At 41.0% G+C, this 25,622-nt stretch overlaps 1 protein-coding gene across 4 annotated transcripts in view; it reads left to right on the plus strand.

The window, feature by feature from the left end:
• The window catches only part of SPOCK3 (SPARC (osteonectin), cwcv and kazal like domains proteoglycan 3), a 137,397-nt gene that overhangs the window by 21,744 nt on the left and 90,031 nt on the right, over window positions 1–25,622 (plus strand). For 2 of the 4 annotated variants that reach the window (XM_083367262.1, XM_083367263.1), the window contains exon 2: window positions 15,253–15,298. The exons of the other annotated variants lie outside the window; for them this stretch is intronic. In XM_083367262.1, coding sequence (XP_083223388.1) covers window positions 15,253–15,298 — 46 coding nt within the window. The remainder of the gene's footprint in view (window positions 1–15,252; window positions 15,299–25,622) is intronic. 4 annotated transcript variants of the gene reach the window in all.

Here is a 25,622-nt window from a genome sequence, read left to right on the forward strand (position 1 = left end):
AGAGGACAAAGCCTGAGAAGACTGTTCCTGCGGGACTGTCCCTGCCTTCCCCTGGAGCTGAACAATTGATTTCATATCCTCCCCATGGAAGAAAACATGCAGACATCTGGAGAAGAGTCTTCATCAAATGCTCCAGTGACAGGAAGAAAAGTAACTCAGATTGTCACCAAGAAGACAAGTCCGCTGAGTTCCCACAGTAAAAAGTTGTGTGGTGGTGATTGGCAACTCAGTTCTCAGAAGAACAGAACCAGTAATTTATAGACCAGAGAATCTATGGCAGAGGTCCGCAACCTTTTGGGCACCGCGGACCAGTTCCGTGGAGAGAGGTTTTTCCACAGATCGGAGAGTGCGTGATTTTGTATGCTGCCTGCATCCCACAGATGGGGCTTTGCTTGTTTGTGTGGAGCGGTTGTTGGCATGCCGCAGCCTGGTACTGGTCCATGGTACCTGTTGGGGACCCCTGAACTATGTTGTCTCTCAGGTGCAAAGATCAAAGATGTGATGGAGAGGATTATTTAATTTAATTTAATTTAATTTATTAATATTTCTATACCGCCCTTCTCCCGAAGGACTCAGGGCGGTGTACAGGGCAAGAATAAAACACAGAGTTACAAAAGTTAAAAGGTAATTAAATACATGCCCATAAAAACAGTTGATACATAATAAAAACCCCAATAAAATGATAGTAAAAACCCCACCAATCCCCCCTCAGGCCAGGCCGGCTTGTTCGAACAAGTATGTTTTCAGATCACGGCGAAAGGAGCGAAGATCGGGCGCTGTCCGGAGCTCAACCGGTAACTGGTTCCATAGTTCCGGGGCACCCACAGAGAAAGATCTCCCCCTGGGGGCCACCAATCTACATTCTCTGACCGGTGGCACCCTGAGGAGGCCCTCTCTGTGGAAACGCACAGGGCGGAGGGAAGTTGATGCCGGCAGCAGGTGTTCCCTAAGGTACTCCGGACCCATGCCATGTAGGGCTTTAAACACCATTACTAGTACCTTGAATCTCACCCGGAAGACAACTGGTAACCAGTGCAGCTCAGGGAGCAGAGGTGTGACATGGGAGTATCGGGAAACTCCCAACACAACTCTCGCGGCTGCATTCTGTACCAGTTGGAGCCTCCGGGTGGTCCTCAAGGGAAGCCCCATGTAGAGAGCGTTGCAGTAGTCTAGACGAGAGGTCACGAGCGCGTGAGTGACCGTGCATAAATCATCCCGGCTTAGATAGGGCCGCAACTGGTGCACCAGGCAAACCTGGGTGAAAGCCCCCCTAGTCACAGCCACCATGTGATCTTCCAAAGTGAGCCGTGAATCTAGGAGGACTCCCAAGTTGCGAGCCCTATCTACGGGAGGTAATAATTCACCCCCCATAGAAAGAGATGGAATATCTGAATAGACCCAGGATGAAGGTATGTAAAGATACTCAGTCTTGTCGGGGTTGAGTTGAAGTCTGTTCCTCCCCATCCAGACCCGAACCGCCTCCAGGCAACGGGACATCACGTTGAGGGCATCACTGGGGTGGTTTGGGGTCGAAAGAAAAAGCTGGGTATCATCAGCGTACTGATGATACCCAACTCCAAAGCCACAAATGATCTCACCCCGCGGTTTCATGTAGATGTTGAACAGGAGAGGCGAGAGGATCGACCCCTGAGGAACTCCGCAAACGAGAGACCTCGCGGTCGACCTCTGCCCTCCTGTCAACACCGACTGCGAACGTCCCTGGAGATAGGAGGAGAACCACTGTAAGACCGTGCCTCCCACTCCCAATCCCCTGAGATGCCGCAGCAGGATACCATGGTCGATGGTATCGAAAGCCGCTGAGAGGTCTAATAGGACTAGAACAGAGGAATGTCCCCTGTCCCGAGCCCTCCAGAGATCATTCACCAGCGCGACCAATGCCGTCTCCGTGCTGTACCCGGGCCTGAAACCCGATTGGTACGGGTCTAGATAATCCGCTTCATCCAGGACCAGAGGGAGCTGATGCGCCACCACACTCTCAACAACCTTCGCAAGGAAGCAAAGGTTGGAGACAGGACGGAAGTTATTCAATACAGCTGGGTCCAAGGCAGGCTTCTTGAGGAGAGGCCTCACCACCGCCTCTTTCAAGATGGCAGGGAAGCTACCCTCACTCAAAGAAGCTGATATAACTGCCTGGAACCAGCTGCGTGTCCTCTCCCGGGCTGCATAAACCAGCCAGGAAGGGCACGGGTCCAATAAACATGTGGTGGAGCTCAGCCTCCCCATAATCCTGTCCACTTCCTCCGGAGTGACAGAATCAAACTCCTCCCAGGTAATATCGACAAGACCGCCCATGTCCTGATCGTCAGACTCTGCCCAGTCAGAGTCCAGACCGGTCCGAATCCGAGCGATTTTGTCCGACAGATGTTGGTTAAACTCCTCGGCACGACCCTGCAAGGGTTCCTCCCTCACCTCTTGATTAAGGAGGGAGAGAGTCACCCTAAACAGGGCGGCTGGGCGATTATCTGCGGACGCGATAAGGGTAGCGAAGTGATTATTATTCAAATAATCAACCCTGATTATTATCCCTTTCTCCTGTTTCACGTTGAAACAAATGATACAAGAAAGAGCCTAAAAAAAATCAAAGTAGGAGCGATAAAGATCTCTGGGGGAGCGGTGGGGAATCTCATTCCAAAGGTTAGGATCCATCACCAAGAAGAAATGCTTCCTGGGTCCTGTAAGATAACATTGTTTGATCAAGAGGACTGAGAACGTGTCCATTCTACCTGACCTCATCAAACAGGCAGAAATATATAACTTAAACAATTTTTCAAGTAGATAGAACCAGTGCTACATAGGGATTTATAAATGATAACCAGAATCATATCCAGAAGCTGCTTGGTATCAGTACAGTTTATGAAACAGTGGAGAGACATGCATGCATATTATATTATAGAATAGAGCTGGAAGGGACCTTGGAGGTCTTCTAGTCCAGCCCCCTGCTTAAGCAAGAAAACCTATACAAGTGTCTGTCTAGCCTCTTCTTAAAAACCTCCAGTGATGGAGCACCCACGATTTCCGAAGGTAAGCTGTTCCACTGGTTAATTGTCCTCACTGTCAGGAAGTTTCTCCTTAATTCTAGGTTGCTCCCTCTTTGTTCAGTTTCCAACCATTGTTTCTTGTCCTGCCCTCTGGTGCTTTGGAGAATAATTTGACTCCCTCTTCTTTGTGGCAGCCCCTCAATTACTGGAATATTGCTGTTGTGTCACCACTATTTATTTTTTTTTTCTTTAGACTAGCCAAACCCAAGTCCTGCAGCTATTCTTCATATGTTTTAGTCTCCAGGCCTTTGATCATCTTAGTTGCTCTTCTCTCTCAACATCTTTTTTTGTGATATGTTGACCAAAATTGGCTGCAGTATTCCAGGTGTGATCTTACTAGGGTTTTATTTATCATTGCTCCTGCTACTGTATTCTTGACCATCCATAGTTTCTGTATCATCTTCAAGGGCATTCCCATGTGGAACACATTCTCATAATTCAATTGTGAAATGATCAAAAGAGGAGTGGTTGTGTGAAACACTTCTAAAGTTCATGCATTTTTATTGTGATTACAAAAATAACAATTCAGTAAATTTCCAAAATGCATAGGAAAATTGTATTTTTGCCATTCTGCTGCATTTCTTTTATGAATTACAGCAGTCTGTTTTAATTTTAAAAACCCAGTTAATTATTAATATCTATTTCATTTCTGCTATTACAAATTATTGAAATAATTTTTGTTTCTGAAATGATGGAGTTCAAAATAAAGATGCTGTCATGGTTCCGATTGTCAAAGCAAGAACATTCAATGTTAGCAGCCTTGACACATGCAAAAGATAAAGATTTTATGAAGTTGTAAAACAATATCGTACTTAAAACTATTCAGAGTGTGCTTCAAGTCTCTGTTTCATAGCTGCAAAAATTATTTTAAAATAATTACTTGTAACTAGTTTTTCCCCCTTCACTTAAACGTGTAATGATGAATTCAAGGCTGAAAAAATTATTGCTGTGCAATTATTGAACTGAAGGAAATAGTTTCCATTTTTTATGACCAGAGGGAGACTCTAATTAGGCATGGTTTTAAAACATGCGCTCATTCAATCTGTTTTTTTTTTCAAAAAAGCACTAGCTGTCAGGACCCACCTCAATCCACATCTTAGGAAATAAGAACTCTTGGATGCAAGTTTAGTCTAAAAGGAAAATGTTTACTAGGATGGAATCGATTGTGGCAATACAAGACGGAATCTAACGAAGTTACATTTCAATCCTATATAAAGCATTCCCATTTCAGCCCCCTCCCCTCATCCATTTGGTCAGGCTCCCATCATTTACTTAGGTGTCAGGCCCTTCGGTGGGAAAGGGAACTCTCCTTGGTTTTATTGTTATTGCTTCTTCCTTTTCAGTTGTAAATGAAGATGCGATCCAGATCCGTCTCTCCTCCTCCATCCCCTTCCCTGGTGTTTGAAGATAGCCTATTTCAATCTAAGTAACCATCCTCTCCCCCCCCCCTCGGAGATATGGCAGAATCCCCAGAATAAGCACAATATTCTACCTATACATTTATGAAATGTGATATAAATGGATTCTGACACTAGCCAATTAACATGAATGTGATTCAATAAGGACATGACCACTTCTATGTATTAACAAGTCTTCCTTTATGCTGTAGGATTATTTAAAATCCATTCATTTCCATCTCAGCTGTCAAAATTTATAGTCACTAAACAATCCCAACATCCATAAGGCAGGAGTGCCCAACATAATTTATTGACCAGACACTTTTGTCCATTGACTTGTTACACAGAGCTTCACCACAAAAAGTGAATAACTTGGACTTGGATGTCTTCTAGTCCAACCCCATGCTTGAGCAGGAGACCCTATACCATTTCAGACAAGTGGCTGTCCAGTCTCTTCTTAAAAGCCTCCAGTGATAGGGCATCCACAACTTCTGAAGGCATGTCATTCCACTCGTTAATTGTTCTTAGTGTTAAGAAATTTCTCCTTAGTTCTAGGTTGCTTCTCTGCTTGATTAGTTTCTATCCATTGTATCTTGTCTTGCCTTCTAGTGCTTTGGAAAATAGGTTGACCCTCATCTTTGTGGTAGCCTCTCAAATATTGGAACACTGCTATCATGTCACTAAACTAGACATACTCAACTCCTGTAATCATTCTTCATAGATTTTAGCCTCCAGCCTCTTACATCCAGATCTTGCTGATCTCTGCACTCTTTCCAGTGTCTCGATGTCTTTCTGAATGCAGTAATCAAAGATTCTATTAATGCAGTAAGGTTGCATTGTCTTTTTTTTTTGCCTGCTACTGCACACTGTTGGCTTACATTTAAATGATTGTCCACTAGGACTCCAAGACCACTCTCAGAGTTATTGCTATTGAGTCACCTTTTACCCAGTCAGTATCTGTACAAATGGTTTTTCTTGCCTAAGTGTAAAATCTTATTTTTATCCACAATGAATTTCATTTTTATTTTATTTTATTTTTTTAAAATTCCATTTATATCCCGCCCTTTTCCGAAGACTCAGGGCGGCTTACAAGCTTAGCAGTAGCCTTCATTCTATGTATATGCCTGCTTATTAGGGCTTTCACCCCCCCAAGCGGCATTATTACAAAGTCAGCTTAATTGCCCCCAACAATCTGGGTCCTCATTTTACCTACCTCGGAAGGATGGAAGGCTGAGTCAACCTTGAGTCTGGTGGGACTCGAACCTGCACTAATTGCAGGCAGCTGGTGTTACTTAAGGAGGCATTAGCCCATTGCTCCACCAAGGCTCCTCATTTTGTTCGATAGGGCTCAGTGTTCAAGTTTGTTGAGATCCACCTGGATCTTAAGCCTTTCTTCTGGGGTTTTGGCTATTCCTGCTATCTTGTGTCATCTGCAAATTTGATGAGTTTTCCTTCTATTACCTCATCTAAATCATTTATGGATATATGGAAGAGTACTCAGCCTAAAACACAATCCTGGGGCACCCCACTGTCCACCTTTCTCCATGTGAATGCAGTTCCAATATGGACTATACATTGAGTATGGTTTGTCATCCAGTTGCAAATCCATCTGGTGATGGTGCTATCTATTCCACATTTTTCTAACTTGCCAAGAAGTAGCTTTTGGTCTACTTTGTCAAATGCCTTGCTGAAATCTAAGTATATTATGTCCACAGCATCTCACTGATCCACTAATTTAGTCACTTGGTCAAAGAATGAAATAAGATGTGTTTGGCATGATCTGTTTTTGGTTAATAACATGGTTATAACTTTATTTCTATGAATTCGCACAGTTGTTGCTTGATTAACTTTTCCAAAATCTTCCCAGATATTGATGACAGCCAGATTGGTCTGTAGTTTCTTGGATCTGTTTTTCGCCCTTTTTTTAAGATGGGAACCACATAAGTTTTTTTTTCCTGCCCTCAGGTAGTTCCTCAGTGCTCCAAGTATTTTAAAAGGTATGGGTCAAAGATTCAGAGATCATGTCTGTTAGTTCCCTCAGAACTCTGACCGAACTTTGCCCACCAGGTTTCCGTGTGCTTCACTGGCCCTGGGCTCAGGGTAGGGGTGGGGGTGTTGCAGTGGTTGTGAGGGAGACCTTATGCCCACGGGAGGCTACCGTTGTCCAGATACTCGGGTGTGAGTCACTCCTCCTGAGATGTGGCCCTGGGGCTCAGTTGGGTCTGTTGCTGGCATACCTCTCGTCCACCTGCGTAGCAGCAGCCCTGCCCGAGCTCCTCGACATCCTCTCGGGGTTGGCGGTTGAGTTCCCCAGACTTATGGTTCTGGGGGACTTCAACCTGCTGTCCCTGGGGGGATCGTCAGAGTTGGCTTGGGAGTTCATGGCCTCCATGATGGCCATGTACCTGACCCAAGTAATTCAGGCCCGACTCATGGGGGGGTCACACACTCGACCTTATCTTTCTATCTGGATGATGGCTAGATGATCTGGGAGCGGGATTTCCAGCTATTATACCCCTGTCATGGACCGATCATCATCTCCTGCAGCGGGCCTTCCGTTTCGCCATCCCCCGTCGCTGGGTTGCAGAACCAACCAAGTGGTTCTACCCCAGGCGCCTAATGGACCCTGAACGGTTCCAGGTGGCGCTTAGGTCTGTGCCTGCCATCTTCGCTCACGGCCCGGTCGATGCCTTAGTGGAAGCCTGGGAAAGGGCAGCCACAGAGGCACTCGACCGCGTTCTGCCCATGTGGCCCCTGACCCGGCGCAGATCCATCAGGACCCAGTGATCTCAATACATCTGGAGTTGACAGGGGTTCTCTTACCTTATTTTTGCTTATTTTAATTTGTGTTCCTAATCTGTCTTTTACGTTTCTGTTTTTGGTAAGTTGATTTTATTTTCTGTTTCCGTGAATACAGATGTAAAGAATTGAATTAATCAAAACTCTGCAAAGAATGAAATAATGAAAGCTCTGCTTTCTCTCTCCTGGTTGTTACTTCCTTGCCATGATCTGCTATTAGTGGACCAATTATTTTTTCACTTTTTTCTTGTTTTTTATCTGTTGAAAGAAACATTTTTAAAATTTATTTTTTGACATTTGTTTCGAGTCTTACTTTGTTCTGAGCCTTAGCTTTCCTAACTTCAACTTTGCATGTTTGGGCTATTTGCTGGTATTATGCCTTAGTTATGTTATACTGTCCCCCAAAGTTCCTGCAACTTCATTCCATTTTTTTGTAGTCCATTTTTTTATCCTTTTTTTTCTTTCAGTTTATCCAAGAACTCTTTGTGCAACTACGTTTTCTTTGTTTTTTTTTTCTTTTTTCTTTTTCAATAATATTGAGCGGCCTGGAATTTTATAGTCATATTTTTCAAAGTTTCCCAAGCTTCCTGAGTTGATTTCGCCTTTAAGATTTTCATCCATAGGTTCCTTCCCAAACTTTCTCTGAATTTCTCAAAATCAATTCTTTTAAAGCATAAGACACTGGTTTAATTATGTTCTGTTACTTGTGTCTGTATTATATTGAATTCTAATATGACATGGTTAGGTAAAGGTAAAGGTAAAGGTTCCCCTGCACATGCGTGCTAGTCGTTTCCAACTCTAGGGGCCGGTGCTCATCTCCGTTTCAAAGCCGAAGAGCCAGTGCTTGTCTGAGGACGTCTCCGTGGTCATGTGGCCGGCATGACTAGACACCAAAGGCGCATGGAACGCTGTTACCTTCCCACCGTAGTGGTCCCTATTTTTCTACTTGCATTTTTGCTAGGTTGGCAGAAGCTGGGACGAGTAACAGGTGCTCACTCTGTTACGCAGCACTCGGGATTCGACCCGCCAAACTGCCGACCTTCTGATCGACAAACACAGCATCCTAACCCACTGAGCCGCCACGTCCCTATGACATTATTATGCTCCCCCAAAATCCCTGCAACTTCAACCCCTTCTAACACTTCTTCTCTGTATAGCTTCTCTAGTATAGCTTTCCTTCTAGTTCCCTCCTCTACCTTCTGGGTGACAAAGTTGTTAGCTATGTTGGTCAGGAACTTGTTTGACCTACCACTTGTTGCAGAGTTGGTCTCCCAGCTGATGTCAGGATAGTTAAAATCCCCCATTACTATTGTGGTATATTTTCTACATACTTTTGTTAACTGGGTAGCAAACAGTTCATCTGTTTCTTCTACTTGGTTGGGTGAGCTGTAAGCATAGACCTATGGCAATGACATTCTTTTTCTGCTTTTATGTTGACCCATAAGCACTCTAGCAGGCTTTCATCCTTGGTTTTGTGCATCTCTGTAGAGAGATGATTCTTACATATAATAGTCTCTTAATTCTAGCTAAGAGTTAAAAATTCTTAATTCTGTCTAAGAATTATTCTATCACCTCTTAAGGAGGTGGTCTCTTAATTCTATCTCTTCTGTAACTCCCATGCATTTTTAAAGTAACCTATTTCTGCAGTTTTCAACCTTTCTATTTCTCCTGACATATCCATGTCTCACTTATATAATAAAAATATAAATATGCATGCTGTTGCATATTGACATTTTCATTTCTTTTAACAAATTTTCATTTCTCATAATAGAACACATACATTAGAACATCATCTCTAACATTTACCCATCTGTTCTCCTATCTTTTGTAAACATTCTACCAAAACACACAAAATCATTTACTTGCTCTATTGTTTTTTTTGCCATTTACTACTATCTTGCAAGAGATTTCCTTGGTTTTTCCTTTCAAGCACAATGCATTCGGTCATAGGTTGGTTTTCAGTTCATGCCCCTTGTTGTATCATGTAGCATATCTAATTATCATTACAGATAATTTGAATTCTCAGAGCAACATGGCTTAATCTGAATGCAACTCTAAATACGTATTTTGGTCCTAGCATACTTCTGTCATCACCACTAGCATTTTCTGTACATTTATCTATACATATTGTCATCAAGCAAGGCAACTTAACACGTCCTCTTCTTGCTTACTGTCAGTACTGAATTACATATTCAGCATTTTGTTTATTCTATTACATCCATATGTTCATTACCAGGGCTTTTTTTTCTCATAGAACGCTCAGAACGGAGTTCCGGCACCTTTTTTGGATGGAACCTTGTAGGGTAGGCAAGGCGGATTGTATGACATGTGTGAGTTCCGGCACCTTTTTCTTTTACAAAAAAAGCACTGTTCATTACATACCACTCTAATTCAGGAGTCTTAAATATTCATGAAGAGATTCTATTAAATCACAGAATCAGGTAGCTGTGATAGGCAGTATAGAAATTTGATAATTAATAAATAAATGATTCAAGAAATACTTCCCTAACCCATGATAATTTTTTTGTAAAGTCAGTGGGCAGCCATATAAATTTTCTAAATAAATAAAATAAATAAACTCATTTTAAATTTTGGAAAAGTTGAGGACAGTCATAAAATGGCAACTATGGTTAGCATAATGAAAACACTTATAGAAGGTTAACCAATAAGTAAGGTCACCCCAGACCATTCAGTCAAGCATCCTAAAATATTCTCTTCCATTCTACCTTTTATTTGGACAGTTAGAAGCAAAACAGTAGGCAATTGCCATCCATCAACCATATGAATATTTTTGAAATCTACGTTAGGATAATTAAATTAAATTGTTGTTAGTTTCTTTTGCATTTTTTGGGGTCCATAGTCCTTCTTTCACATGCCTTAATTCTTTTGACTATTAACCATGCTTGGCGATTTCTAATGCATATAGTTTTGTTTTGGAGAAATAAAATTAAATGTATGCATCTGAATATAGGTAGTCTTTGACTTACAGAAGCTCATTTAGTGACCATTCAAAGTTAGAATGGCACTGAAAAATGTGACTTATGACCGTTTTTCAGTTACAACCTTTGCAGCATCCCCATGATCATGTGATGAAAATTCAGATGCTTGGCAATTGGTTAATATTTATAACTGTCGGTATCTTCTAAGATTATGTGATCACCATTTGCAACCTTCTGATCTGATAAGCAAAATCATTGGGAAGCCAATGACTTAACAACTATGTTACTAATTTATCAACTGCGGTGATTCACTTAACAAGGAGTGGATGTTGATGGAACCCTCTTATCATCACAATTGTGTGGATCTGCATGTGGCTGAGCAGCCTGACATGCAAGCTAACTCTCCATATCCAGTGGACAAGCCAGACTCACCTGGTATTACTGGGCCACACTTACCCACTGACAGTAGGGAATGCATAGTATTGATGCCACAGACCAGGGGTAGGCAACCTTGGCTCTTTTATGACTCGTGGACTTCAACTCCCAGAATTCTTGAGCATGGCTGGATCAGGAATTCTGGGAGTTGAAGTCCACGAATCATAAAAGGGCCAAGGTGGTCTACCACTGTCACAGACCAATGCTAATGTATACCTGACAGCAGTCCAACGCAGAACGCCCGAGTAAGTGGTAGGAAGAGCCCAACAACCTCACTGAGGTTGGAGAAACTCTTAGTAGAAAGAGGGGCAGTCTTCACCCATAGTGGCAGATGTTCACAACCACCCAACAGACTTAACCTGTAGGAAGTATTGTTGCTGGTTCTCATCCAAAATTTCACAATGTTGTTTGGTTAACATGAAAAGGGGAAGATGTTATGGGTGTTATGTTTACCTTATATGCAGCTCTATCATTCACCTCCGTTGTATTTGTTTCCTGTGTCACATTGCTACTCTATGATTCATCTCTATTGCTTCTGTGATGCATTTCCTGTTCCTGTTTTATTTGCGCCCTCTAAAAGAGATAGCTTCTGCACAGTGATGGCTTGTATTGTATTTACTTACTCCGCATGAAACATGGTAAGAAAGGTTGTAAAATGGGGCAAAACTCACTTAACAAGTATTTCATTTAACAACAGAAATTTTGGGCTCAATTGTGGTCATAAGTCAAGGATTACCTCTATCACCGGAAGAATTTGACTTTTGCTCAGTTACCTCAATGGCATGCTTGGGTGTGCGGTAGAAATATGTAGCATTTTTAATTCATACCAGCAAGCTTAATTTATGTAAAACTCATTACTACATATTACATCTGACCAAAGTGCTGAGAAGAGTATTTAACAAAGCAAAGTCTTTTCTGAAGTATTGAGGCAGCTGTACCTGGTAAAGGATTGGACAGCTCTTTGAAAGTTTTTTTGAGGACATCTCAAGATGTCCAGAGGGAGGGCATTCTCTGTGGGCACGCCTGCCCTTTGGAATGATTTACCTGTGGAACTCCGGACCGCCCCTGATCTGCGTTCATTTCGCCAGGACCTGAAAACCTGGCTTTTCAATCTATCAGGCCTGGACTGAAGGGGTTTTAGCTTTTTAATATTGTTTTAATTGTTGGGCTTTAATTAATTAATTTAATTCATTTTAATTTTATATTATCTTTTTATATTGTCTTTTATATGCTGCCCTGTAAACCTCCCTGAGTCCTTCGGGAATAGGGCGGTATAGAAAACTAACTAACTAACTAACTAACTAACTAACTAAATAAATAAATAAATAAATAAATAAATGACTTTCTTCGTCTTTTTCACTGTACATAAGAAATTATTTTAACCGGAGTGATTAGATAGCAGAAAAATACAGGTAATCTGATACATGTCTACGTTACCTGCAGCTTTGTATATTGAAACTTTCCTTCTAACAGACCAGCAAGTTCATATTTCATATTAAATGCAATTTCACTTGTATAATTGCTGAATCCAGGCTTTCAGCCAGTATGATTTTAAAAAGAATTTTAGTATACCTTCACTAATACATAGGTACATAGCAATTAATTATTTGGAATATTATAAAGTCCATTATATGTATGCGAGGCTTAAGCAATTTATTTCAGTCAAGTTTCTGGGTAGGAGCTGATTTCTGTCTCTAAACTAAAATGACAATAAAAATCCTTGCATCATTTTCTTCAAGCAATTTTCTGCATATTTGTTGGAAATATCTGTATCCTTATTTTATGAGGAATGGATATATTCCAAAATGATTGATCCAGTGTTCTCTTCAAAATAGCATCTGTGTGAAGAAAGTAATATTTTCAGAGTTAATAACAGATAGCAGTTATCAGTATGATTTTAAATGTTAAGTTGTAATGTTCACACATATTTAGCTCAACGTTGATTGCTAAATGATTGCTTAAATATGTGTATACTGCTTCCAGACTATTTCACAATAGCCTTCAGTTCTGGATGCTTTCCAAAGTCTAGGAATACCAGAATTGTAGTTATTGCTACAATTCTTTAGGCCACCTCATAAATATTTACAATTTGAAATATTAGTTATTGTACCACAGTTCAGAATAGTGCAAAGAAAAATAATTCAAATTATAAAGAGATTGGGTTGATAGTTGTGGGATCAGCTCTCCTATTGTTTCTGCTTCCAGATCTAGTTGAGAAGGCATACTCTGGGTCTCTTGTATCAAACAGTTTCATCTTTTTGAAGCCCAGAATTGTTGCTTCTCAGTGGTAGCATCTGTTCTGTGGAACAGCATCTACCGAGAGATCAGGATGGCCTTGACCCTGTTAGACTTCAGCAAGATGCTGAAGACCTGATTTCAGATATTTAGGTCAGGAGATTAGGTGAACTCTGCTGCTGTTGATTTGTTTCTCTTATGAATGAGGTTTTCATTTTATCCTTGGGATCTAGGGATTATATGGTTTTTGTGTTTTAATCTCATCATGCTGCCCAGAGCCACATTGGGTTAGGATGGCTATATAAATCAATAAATTATACAGGTGAAGCCCACTAAAATTAATAGCACTTACATTAACAGTATGTTACTTTGTACTCAGATTAGTTTTTGTTTATCCTTATTTATTTATTTTATTAAATTTATATACCGCCCTATTCCCGTAGGACTCAAGGCGGCTTACAGGGAAAATTAAAAGCATAATTAAAAGCCGTGACCAGGGGGGCTTTTGCCCAGGTTCGCCTGGTGCGCCAGTTGCGGCTCTACCTGGACCGAGATGCCCTGCACACAGTCACTCATGCGCTCATGACCTCCCAATTGGACTACTGCAACACTCTCTACATGGGGCTGCCCTTGAGGACCACTTGGAGGCTCCAGCTGGTGCAGAATGCAGCTGCGCGGGTTGTGATGGGGGTTTCCCGATACTCCCATGTAACACCTCTACTCCGCGAGCTGCATTGGCTTCCGGTTGCCCTCCGGGTGAGATTCAAGGTGCTGGTGATGACCTATAAAGCCCTTAATGGCTTGGGTCCGGGATATCTGAGGGAACACCTCAAGCTCCCTTCGTCCTGTGCACTCCCACAGGGAGGGTCTTCTCAGGGTACCGCCGGTAAAAGATTGCCGGCGGACAGTACCCAGGGGGAGGGCCTTCTCTGTGGGTGCACCAGCCCTTTGGAACCAGCTGCCTGTAGAGCTTAGGACTGCCCCTGACCTTCGCTCATTCCGCCGGGACCTGAAGACCTGGCTGTTCGAGCTTTCTGGCCTGGACTGAGAGTATTAACTGGGGTTTTAATTGTATTTTAATTGTAATTGGGGTTTTTAGTTCAAGGTTAGTGTAATCATTTTAATTGTTTTTAATTTTTGTAACTTGTTGTATTGTTTTTAAAAAACCTTGTGAACCGCCCTGAGTCCTATGGGAGAAGGGCGGTATATAAGTCTAATAAATAAATAAATAAATAAACATACAAAAATTAAAATCAGTTAAAACAATTAATTAATTCAAGTCCCCAAAATTTAAAACTAAAACCCAATTAAAAATTAAAACCCCTCAGTCTGGCCAAACAGCTCGAAGAGCCAAGTTCTCAGGTCCCGGTGAAATGAACGAAGGTCGGGGGCAGTCCTAAGTTCCGTGGGAAGTTGGTTCCATAGGGCCGGCGCGCCCACAGAGAACGCTCTTCCCCTGGGAATAACCCGCCAGCATTCCTTAACCGGCGGTACCCTGAGAAGGCCCTCCCTGTGGGAGCGCACAGGACGATGGGAAGTTGATGCCGGCAGCAGGTGCTCCCTCAGATAATCCGGACCCAAGCGATTTAGGGCTTTATAGGTCATTACCAGCACCTTGAATCTCACCCGGAGGGCAACCGGAAGCCAGTGCAGCTCACGGAGAAGAGGTGTTACACGGGAGTATCGGGAAACTCCCATCACAACTTGTACAACAACTCTTATCAAGTGCTTGTAGATGGATTGTCCCAAAGGTGCTTCTTCAGAAAGCAGCTGGACTTTCTTGTTTTTCTTTGAAGATGTTTCATTTCTCATCCAAGAAGCTTCTTTAGCTCTGACTGGATGAATGAAGCTTCTTGGATGAGCAGCGAAATGTCTTCAAAGAAAAACAAGAAAGTCCAGTTGCCTCCTGAAAAAGCACCTTTGGGACAACCACGACCTGGTTGACTGGGAATCTCCATAGACTTGTAGATGGATTGATACTTGAAAATGAAATTTCATTTCTGTGAGAAGTTTTCCAGTCATACCATGTAATATTTTTTACAAGATAATTTGCGTAATTAGAATAGTTGATAATGATATAAAATGAGAAGACATATTGGAAAGTTTGGAAGCCACTGAAATATAACTGCTGAATTAAAATCTCAGCTACTTTTTTCATCTGGTTTATGGAGTAGCGGTTTATTCTTTCAGTTTTTCATTAGCAAAGATGTTTTTCCTGCAATTAGTGTATCCATATGATAATTGTATCTTTCCTTTGTGTCTTTTGCTGCGCACCATGTGCAGGAAGTTGAGGTTTGTATATATTTTTTATGCATTTCTGTGTTTCCCCATTTGTGTATTTGCACTCTTTTTCCCATTCTAAGCATGCACTTTCTTTTTCTGCTGCAGGACGATTATTTTCGTACATGGAGTCCGCTTACATCCTTTGATCAAGGTAAGAAATGACCTTTATACAAATAAAAAGGGTGGTTTTAATGTTCTTTATATTAATGGACAGAAAAGTGAAAGCTGCTGTTTAAGTTACCTTTTTAGGCATTCTACTTGAAGCTACTTTTTACAAAGTGAATTTAAAGCAAGTCGAAGTTTTATATTATTATTAAGTGTCTTACACTTAATGCAGTAATTAACAAAAAGGTGTAGAAAGTGATAGCATGTTAAATTAGATTAATTTTCCTTCTCAGAAGAATTATTCCCTAATAGATTAATTATATATTTTCTATATTAAATGGCAAACATCCCATATTTAATTTTACTGATAACTGTTATCAGTGAAACTGTCACAGTAAATGGTTTTCAAATGTGATACAGATCTCTTTTTTATTGTTATCCCCAGAACTGATATCAGAAAGAACAGTTGTTAATGGGTTCTTCATATATGGCTAAGGATATTAGTGTCATGTAATACATAAGTGTGATTTAGTAATTATAACTGTAATACAGAGGGATAGAGATTAATCGTTACATTCTAGACCCTGATCAACCTTATTTTTCAACTGCTATTTCACATGGACAGACAAACAGATACAGTTTGGCAATTCATTTCTCTAAACTTCTATTAATATTAAATTGAAGAGCACTATTACAAAACAGCTGACCTTATTCCTTATTTCCACAGTATCTACAGATGCCTTCTGTGATTCACACACACACACACACCCATTTATTTTTCATTACTACTGTCATATAACATTTCCAGTTTCCAGTTTTATATGGCCTAGGGCAGGGGTAGGCAACCTCGGCTCTTTTATGACTCGTGGACTTCAACTCCCAGAATTCCTGAGCCAGGCTCAGGAATTCTGGGAGTTATTTATTTATTTATTTTATTTATTTAGTTATATTTATATACCGCCCTATTCCCTGAGGACTCAGGGCGGTTTACAGGGAATTAAAAATCCAAAATACAAAAATTAAGAACCAAATTAAAAAATATTAAATTAACCCTGTAGTCAGTTAAAAAGAACCCCAAATTAAAAAATTCCTCCTCAGTCTGGGCCCGAGAGCTCGAAGAGCCAGGTCTTCAGGCCCCGGCGGAATGATCGAAGGTCGGGGGCAGTTCTCAGCTCCACCGGCAGCTGGTTCCAGAGGGCAGGCGCTCCCACCGAGAAGGCCCTATCCCTGGGTGTCACCCGCCGGCAGTCTCTTACCGGCGGGACCCTGAGCAGACCCTCCCTGTGGGAGCGCACTGGGCGAAGGGCATTTGATGCCGGCAGCAGGTGTTCCCTCAGATATCCCGGACCCAGGCCATGTAGGGCTTTATAGGTGATAACCAGCACCTTGAATTTCACCCGGAGGGCAACCGGAAGCCAATGCAGCTCACGGAGTAGAGGTGTTACATGGGAGTATCGGGAAACCCCCATTACAACTCGCGCGGCCGCATTCTGCACCAGTTGAAGCCTCCGAGTGGTCTTCAAGGGCAGCCCCATGTAGAGAGCGTTACAGTAGTCCAAACGGGAGGTCACAAGCGCATGAGTAACTGTGCGTAGGGCGTCTCGGTCCAGATAGGGACGCAACTGGCGCACCAGGCGAACCTGGGCAAAAGCCCCCCTGGTCACGGCTCCTATATGGTCTTCAAGATTGAGCCGTGAATCCAGGAGGACGCCCAAGTTGCGAGCCCTATCGACGGGGGGTAACACCTCACCCCCCATCATTAAGGATGGAATAACTTGGTTAACCCGAGATGCCGATATGCACAGCCACTCAGTCTTGGCGGGATTGAGACGAAGCCTGTTTCTCCCCATCCAGACCTGAACCGCCTCCAGGCATCGGGACATCACGGAGAGGGCATCAAAGGGTTGGTTCGGGGTGGAAAGAAAAAGTTGGGTATCATCGGTGTACTGATGATACCCCACCCCAAAACCACGAATGATCTCGCCCAGCGGCTTCATATAGATGTTGAACAGGAGAGGCGAGAGAACCGACCCCTGAGGGACTCCACAAATGAGAGACCTCGGGGCGGATCTCTGCCCTCCTGTCAACACCGACTGCGAGCGGCCCTGGAGGTAGGAGGAGAACCACCGTAAAACGGTGCCTCCCACTCCCAGCCCCCTGAGACGCCGCAGTAAGATACCATGGTCGATGGTATCGAACGCCGCTGAGAGATCTAATAGGACCAGGACAGAGGAGCAACCCCTGTCCCTGGCCCTCCAGAGATCATTCACCAGCGCGACCAATGCCGTGCCCCAACATCTAAGAGGCTGCAGCAAAGAAGAGGGGGTAAACCTATTTTCCAAACCACATGAAGGCAGGACAAAGCATGGATAAAAACTAACCAAAGAAAGAAACAACCTAGAACTACAGAGAAATGTCCTTAAACAATGGAATGATTTGCCTTCAGAAGTTGCGGGTGCTCCAACAGTGGAGGTTTTTAAGAAGAGATTAGACAACCATTTGTCTGAAATGGTATAGAGTTTCCTGCTTGCACAGGAGTTGAAATAGAAGACCTCCAAAGTTGCCTTTCAGCTCTGTTATTCTGTTAACTCCACGGGCTGTTGATGAGGAGTAACAGCTTTCAGTACTTCTGGTGTAGGATTCAATATGAGTTATTCAGATGTGAATGTGAGAAACAGAGGAGAGATCCCACAGATCCTGAAAGAAGAAGTCATAATCATGCAAGTTCAGTGCTAATTGAAAGCAAACATGACTGGCTCCAATATGATTTTAAAATGGGCAAGGTTTATTGCAGTGTTTGCTCTCAGCCAATGTCCCAAATGTGCTTTTCCAAATGGCAGTTGGACTTTGTTTTTTTCTTAAAAAAAGAAACAAAAAAAGAAAAGTTCATTGGATTTCTCAAATTTCTATCTTGGCAAAAGCAGAGGGATATGTACAGAAATTTGCTACTTGCCACACATTGTAATATTACTTTGTTTAGCTGATTAGGCTCCCGAAGCTCAGATTCAACAGTAAACTAACATACAGGAAATCTTATTTTATCTTCTGCCAAGAAAAGTTCAAAGCAATAGAAGAACAACTTTAATCATTCTGGACAAAGACTCATGGAACAATTAGAGAGTCCAAGTCTTCTTAGGAACAAAATGGTTCCTCGATCCATTATTCTGATTACAAGCCCTACCAATCTGAATCTCCTAAGGCAGACATGTCAAACTCACGACGTCATGTGACATTGTGCAACATATCGGAGCTTTTTCCCCATTGCCGGCAATGGGGTGGGCACGGTTTCGGGATGACGCGTCTGGCCAGCAGTTTGACACCCCTGCCCTAAGGAGATCCTCTCCAATCCCATAAAAAACCCCCACCTGTGACATTGTTGATACAACTGAAGTCTTCTGTAAGACTTCCATAAGACAGTGGCATATACAATGCACATTTTTACAGAACTGCTCGTGGAGTAGAGACTTTTTATGCTAATGGCAACTACCAAGGAACAGAATATAAAATGTTCAGCTCTTAAAGTAATGGCTGATCTTTGAAATTGTGGGAACCCCCCCCCCACCTTTGACGGTTATTGCCACAATTCATTAAATTGATTAAAAAGAGCCCTGATCATTTCCATAATATTTTTCTAAACCCTGTATGGGATAAATGATTTTCTGTGCTCGAACTTGGGGCAAACCACATCAATAATGAGGCTGTTTAGCATGAACTTCAGCATGTCTTGCAAGACATTAATCTCAGGGCTGTAACACATTCATTCAAACAGTGCCAGTTCAACAAAACCCTGTAAATATGATGTAGATACCCAAGATTTCACTCAGGTGTTGTGTTCTACTATATTTCAGGGAGCACTAAAATTGACTGAAACTGTGTTTGATGGCAACCCGTCCTGTTGTTCCAACCTCCTAGAAGTTAACAAGTATACAGCCATGTGATGAGTTTGGATAGACTGTGGGGCGCACAGGCAGGCTGGACTTTGCTCAGTTTGAAGCCCACATGCATTGAGATAACTGAACTGAGTTTGATTTACACATATATTTATAGAAGTAACCACAACACAAATTCCGAGATTTTACTTTAATTTGATTTTAATGTAGTGTTTAAATTAATTCGTAATCAGATGTTAATGCTGTGTATAATGAATATTATGAATGCAATCAACTCTGATACGTGTATTCAAATATGCATGTTTATCTTTATATATAACTAAATAGGCCAATACTATTGTGAAGCCAAATAAATGTTAGTTTGTGCTGATTAACAAAAAGTAAAAACTCCACATTTGGCTGATAATAACTGAAGTGGGCTGTTTTTTTTCTTGTATCATAGACACATACAGAGTACACTGCTTGTTGTTGTTTAAAATTTTCATTAGCTACATAACACTACTATGCAATTTAGGAAAATGTCCTTAGATTTAACAAACAAATAAATTACATGTATTATAATTTTGAAGTTAGAACAATTTTTAATGTAATTGTAAATGTATATTTTAAAAAACCAAATTAAACTAAATTTCTCGAGTCTGGAATGTTTCAAAACCACCGTATTGCATGTCAATTTTCTAGCATTCAAGGATGAAAGTTACAGGTAGTTCTTGACTTATGGCTGTTCATTTAGCAACCTTTTAAAAAAAGTAAGTTTATGACTGGTTCTTACGGTCACATGTTCAAATCTTGGGGACTTGGCAACTAGCATGTATTTACAATGGTTGCAGCATCCTGGAATCACATTTGATTACCATTTGTGGCCTTCCCAGCCAGCCAGCTTCCAGCAAGCCAGGTCAATGGAGGAAGCTGAATTTACTTAACAACTACACGATCTACTTAATGACCACAATGATTTACTTAATGACCATGACAAAAAAGGCTGTAAACTTGAGTACAACTACTTAAGACTACTTTCTTTATCCACAAAGGTTCCAGTCTCAATTGCAGTCGTAAGATGAGGACAATTTTAGTGATACAAATTTTAAAGCTGCAAATATAGGTAGAGAGAGAGAGGCTGTAAAATGACTTATAATTCAGGCTTTACAACTTGGTAAGATGTAGTCAAATTATTACACCAGCCTTATATTGTATTACTGGAAATGATAAGAAAACATTAATCTTTCCAAGTTTTATTCTTTCCAGTTATGAGCACCATAAAATCATAACTTGCATTTTGTTAGAAAAAGTACTACTGAGTATTTTTATAGGAATATCTACTTCATGGAAAAGATTTAATATGATTATGGGTATTAAAATGTACACCTGGATAAAACTTCCCATGAATACTAAATAGTTTGTGCATAACTTTGTATATATAATTAATTGTTTAAACTCTGAGCTTCATAATATTTATCCAGATAAACTAGTATGCTATTTGTAAATCTTTAGATATAAGCTTTAGGTTCTGAAAGCACATGAATATGTAAGCTATAGGTATACATTTTCTTTCAAAACAACCACCGCCATACTGCATGTTGGCACAGTGATTAGAATGCAGTATTGCAAGCTAACTCTGCCCACAGCCAGGAGTTCAGTCCTGACCAGCTCAAGTTTGACTCAGCTTTCTATCTTTCTGAGGTCAATAAACTAAAGGCCAAGATTGTTGGGGTCAATATGCTGACATTTGTAAACCAGTCAGAGAGTGCTGTAAAGCACTATGGAATGGTATATAAGTGCTATTAAATAGATATTATTTGATCTGTGAAAGAGCTCATTACAAAGAGAATTTCAAGTTGGATATAAAAAGCTACGTTGTGAGACATTGATTTTCTCTTTAATTTTGAACAAATGAAACAATTTGGATATAATATTTAAAATGGTCCAGAATTTACTCTGATGCTAAACTGTAATAATGTACAACATGGGAAAACACTTTTTGGGGGGTGGGGGACGGGTGGGGAGAGGAGATAGGATTGTGTTCTGTTGGCATCCTGTTGTTTATTTTACTTGTATATAAAGTGTGTTTAATGTCTTGCCCAACATAAGTAGACCTAATGATACATTTGCATTTTGGATACTGTGCATGCAAGTGTTGCTATTTACAGTTATTGGACAATGGGCCCCAAGGCTATATTAAATATTATATACAATATACTAATATCTGCCAGATTCAGAAATCAAAAAAGTATTCCCAATGAGGAATATTTTTGTCCATTCTATAAGTTAACCATAATAATTTTAAAGCCTTTAATATTTTTGTTAATGCTTGCATTTTCCTTGGTAGAACTCTGAATGAAAAATGATTTATGACAATAACAATTTTATAAAATTTAAACAGAAAGTAGTGTAGTAACAGCTATACAGTTTGGGTGGTTAATTTATTAAACTGCCAAGAGTGATTGGAGCTATTATATCAGTAGCATTTGCACTTTATGTTAACTGTAGAATGCTATCAATGTGAATATAAGTACATGTATTCTCTGTTTTATGTTCCCACTTTAGTGCTGTTTTAGAAATGCCTCACTTAATTTTATTATTTATTAATTCAATTATATAGCCATTCTTCTCACTATGTGATTCAGGAAAACTAACAGTATTTAAAAACTGAATGCAAACAATATAAACAATCAATACATATATCAGCAATCATTGAAGCCTGATCAGCTGGTATCTATCCAAAAACAAATCTTGAGGTCACTGTTGATAGTTCAATAAAAATCAATCAAACAAACATGCAACAAACAGGTTGCATATGCAACCTATGAAATTCATTATCACAAGACATAGTAATGGTTACTAATTTGGATGGCTTTCAAAGCAGATTGGATAAATTCATGAACTATTCTATCAAGGACTATGATTCTTAATGAATAAATATTCTTCTGGATTGTAGGTGGTATTCTTTCAAATACCAATTGCAAGAGAACAATGGCGAGGGGGTGAAATAGGATGTCTGTAATGCTAATGAGCATCTCAGAATTATCTATTGGCCCTATGACAGGCATGTCAAACTACTGGCCCATGGGCCAGATGCGTCACGCCGAAACTGCGCCCACCCCATTGCCAGCAATGGGGAAAAAGTCGCAATACATCATGTGACATCATGTGACCTCATGAGTTTAACATGCCTGCTATGGAATAACTACCATACCACCGGATGTCAAAGGAAATACAGAAAGTGTTGCTGTTTTTACCGCTACCTTTTTAAGTCTTATTAGTGAGTACATAAACTATCATTAAATCATTTACCTCTTTGAAGAAAAGATGCACCAAGGCTTATGGCTTTTCAAAAAACTAACCAAAAGATGGTTTGTAAACTAAGGAGTCATCTTGTCAGAAGTTTAGATTTTATTCTTAATTAGGCTTTTAGTCTATATCAGTGATGGCAAACCTATGGCATGCATGCCAGAGGTGGCACTCAGAGCCCTCTCTGCAGGCACACATGCCGTCACCCCAACTCTGCCTCCCCCCATGGCCCTCTCCTCACCAGGAGCCCCCTTGGAGGAGAGTCACCCCGGGCGTGGCCCGCACAGAGCAGCACAGCCAAGGATATGCAGCTGGGCAGCAGGGACAAGCCCTTGCACCCTGTCATGCACAGTTGATGCTGTGGCGTGCGAGTGGAGGGTGTGGCTGCCATGGCAATACTGGGCTGCCTGGGCAATCTGCAGTGGCCCTGCAGGTGGGTGGGTGGGGGGCAGTTGCTGAGCAGAGCAGGGGGCAGGGTGGGGTGGGGCAGGGCAGGGGGCGGGGGTGGAGACAGTTTTTGGGCACTCGATCTCTAAAACGTTCGCCATCACTGGTCTATATCAATCATCCCCTTTTTAATACCCTCCATACATTTTCACCGGGCCTGGCTTGATGGAGTCAGAATACAAAACTGAACAGGATATTGGGAAATACAAGCTGTTCTCTACAAGTATGTAAAGTGGGAATATTTATTTTGCAAGTTACTCACCTGGTCTTTTGAATCCAAGGCAAATAGGCAAAAGTATTTGTATTCAGGAGACCTCATGAAATGCAAAACATTTGAAAGAAGCTCTTTGCAATGGTTATACTGCAGTTTGCATAAAAAGCACTACATGTTCAAATCATTAAATCACCTGCACTGACTGGCTGTTTTGGAAACTACTCATGGTTGTCTATATATCATTGTGCATTCCCAACTGTTTCATTTAATGAGTTCTACTCTTGTTTCCTGAGTACAGACTTCAATAAATACAAATATTTCTGAATATATTTAAAGAATATAGTAAATAACCTTGCATTTTAATGAGGATCTAAGAGCTTGCTTACATAGCCTTGTGTTCATTGAGTTCATGTTCTTTCCTCATTCATTTTTTGAATTTGTATTAGGTACAACGTAATACTGTGAAATAGTTTTATGGGATAGTTCTAATGGGAATATATTACAATAATTTAATTTTTGTTATACTGAACCCAAAATCACGTTAAGCAATTTTGTGACACTTTTCTTTCAGTTTGAAATGTTTGTCTTTTGGTTTAGCTTAACCACACTCCATGTAGTTATCTCACAGTAAGATGGAAAGGCATAAAAGTTTGTCCACTTCTGTTCATCACCCTAACAACAAGGATGATCAGAGCACTAAAAATTAAGCCTATGAAGAGAAAGAACTGGTTATGTTTAACCTTGGGAAGATTAAATGGGAAGACACAACATGATTAATTACATGAATAACAGTTTAATTTGTTTACATCTAATTTGTATATTATATTTTACTTGTCTTTCAAAAGATAAAGGTGGTAGGTAGTTATCTTTCTTCATTTGGTGATAGGTATAGTTATTTTAAAAAGGGATGCGGTGGCTCAGCGGGTTAGGACGCTGAGCTTGTCGATCAGAAGGTTGGCAGTTTGGCGGGTCAAATCCCGAGTGCCGCATAACAGAGTGAGCGCCTGTTACTTGTCCCAGCTTCTGCCAACCTAGCAGTTCGAAAGCATGTAAAAATGCAAGTAGAAAAATAGGGACCACTATGGTGGGAAGGTAACAGCGTTCCGTGCGTGTTTGGCGTCTAGTCATGCCGGCCACATGACCACGGAGACGTCTTCGGACCAGCGCTAGCTCTTCGGCTTTGAAATGGAGATGAGCAGCAGCCCCTAGAGTCGGAAACGACTACCACGCATGTGCGGGGGAACCTTTACCTTTACCTTATAGTTTTCTTTCCTGATTTTATTTTCAAACATCAGCCCTTTGGGAAATTTTAACCCAAAATATGGCATTATTGTACTGTAGTATCAAACTTTAGGTTTAGAATTAAATTTGTACCTTCTCAAGTAGATTGAAATCTGGACCTCCTCAGTCCAAGTTGAATCTTTATCCTTTAACAGATAAACCAGGGTTTGGATGCAGTATATATAAGTTATCTTTTCTATAAATAGATAGTCCTTCCCATATTTTACTATTCTCTGTGTATCCTACATAGACGTTTGACTTTTAACTAGACTGCTGATGATTTACAGCAATTTAAAGCAGGTTTATTAGATTGTCAATTATGATTTGTCAAGATAGGCTGTATAACAATGTTTTCATTTGTTTTTATATATAATTAGGCAGGCTTACATTTGGGTATGAAACATAAGATTTCTGAATACATAAGGTAAAGGTAAAGGTTCCCCCGCACATGCGTGCTAGTCATTTCTGACTTTAGGGGCCGGTGCTCATCTCCGTTTCAAAGCCAAAGAGCCAGCGCTTGTCCAAGGACATCTCCGTGGTCATGTAGCCGGCATGACTAGACGCCAAAGGCGCACGGAACGCTGTTACCTTCCCACCGTAGTGGTCCCTATTTTTCTGCTTGCATTTTTTACGTGCTTTCGAACTGCTAGGTTGGCAGAAGCTGGGACGAGTAACAGGCGCTCACTCTGTTACACGGCACTTGGGATTTGACCTGCCAAACTGCCGACCTTCTGATCAACGAGCTCAGCGTCCTAACACACTGAACCACCGCATCCCTCTGAATACATAGATGATGTCAATAGGCATATGGCTGCGGCTGTGACGATGGCAGTCATGGTGAAGTGACGTGTATAATGATGCCAGTTGACTCTTTGGAGGGGTTTTTTGCATAAAAATGTTATAATTAAATAATTTGATTAATTTGCATCATAACACATGCAACATCAGTGCAAAAGTAGTCCTCAACTTACTAATGGTTCATTTAGTGACTGTGTCAAGTTTCCGACGGATGAGTTCTTCAAAGAACTCTGAGGCATTGTTTACCTTCAATGTTACAGTGACACTGAAAAATGGGATTCATGACTATTTTTCAGACTTATGACCAATGCAGCATCCAATGGTCATGTGATCTCAATTGAATGCTTGGCAACTGAGTCATATTTATGACAGTTGTAGTATCTTGGGTTATGTGATCATCATTTGCAACCTTCTGACAAGCAAAGTCAATGGGAAGGCCAGAGTGACTTAAC

This window comes from Vipera ursinii, assembly GCF_947247035.1.
Source record: "Vipera ursinii genome assembly, chromosome: 7".
NCBI lineage: Eukaryota > Metazoa > Chordata > Lepidosauria > Squamata > Viperidae > Vipera > Vipera ursinii.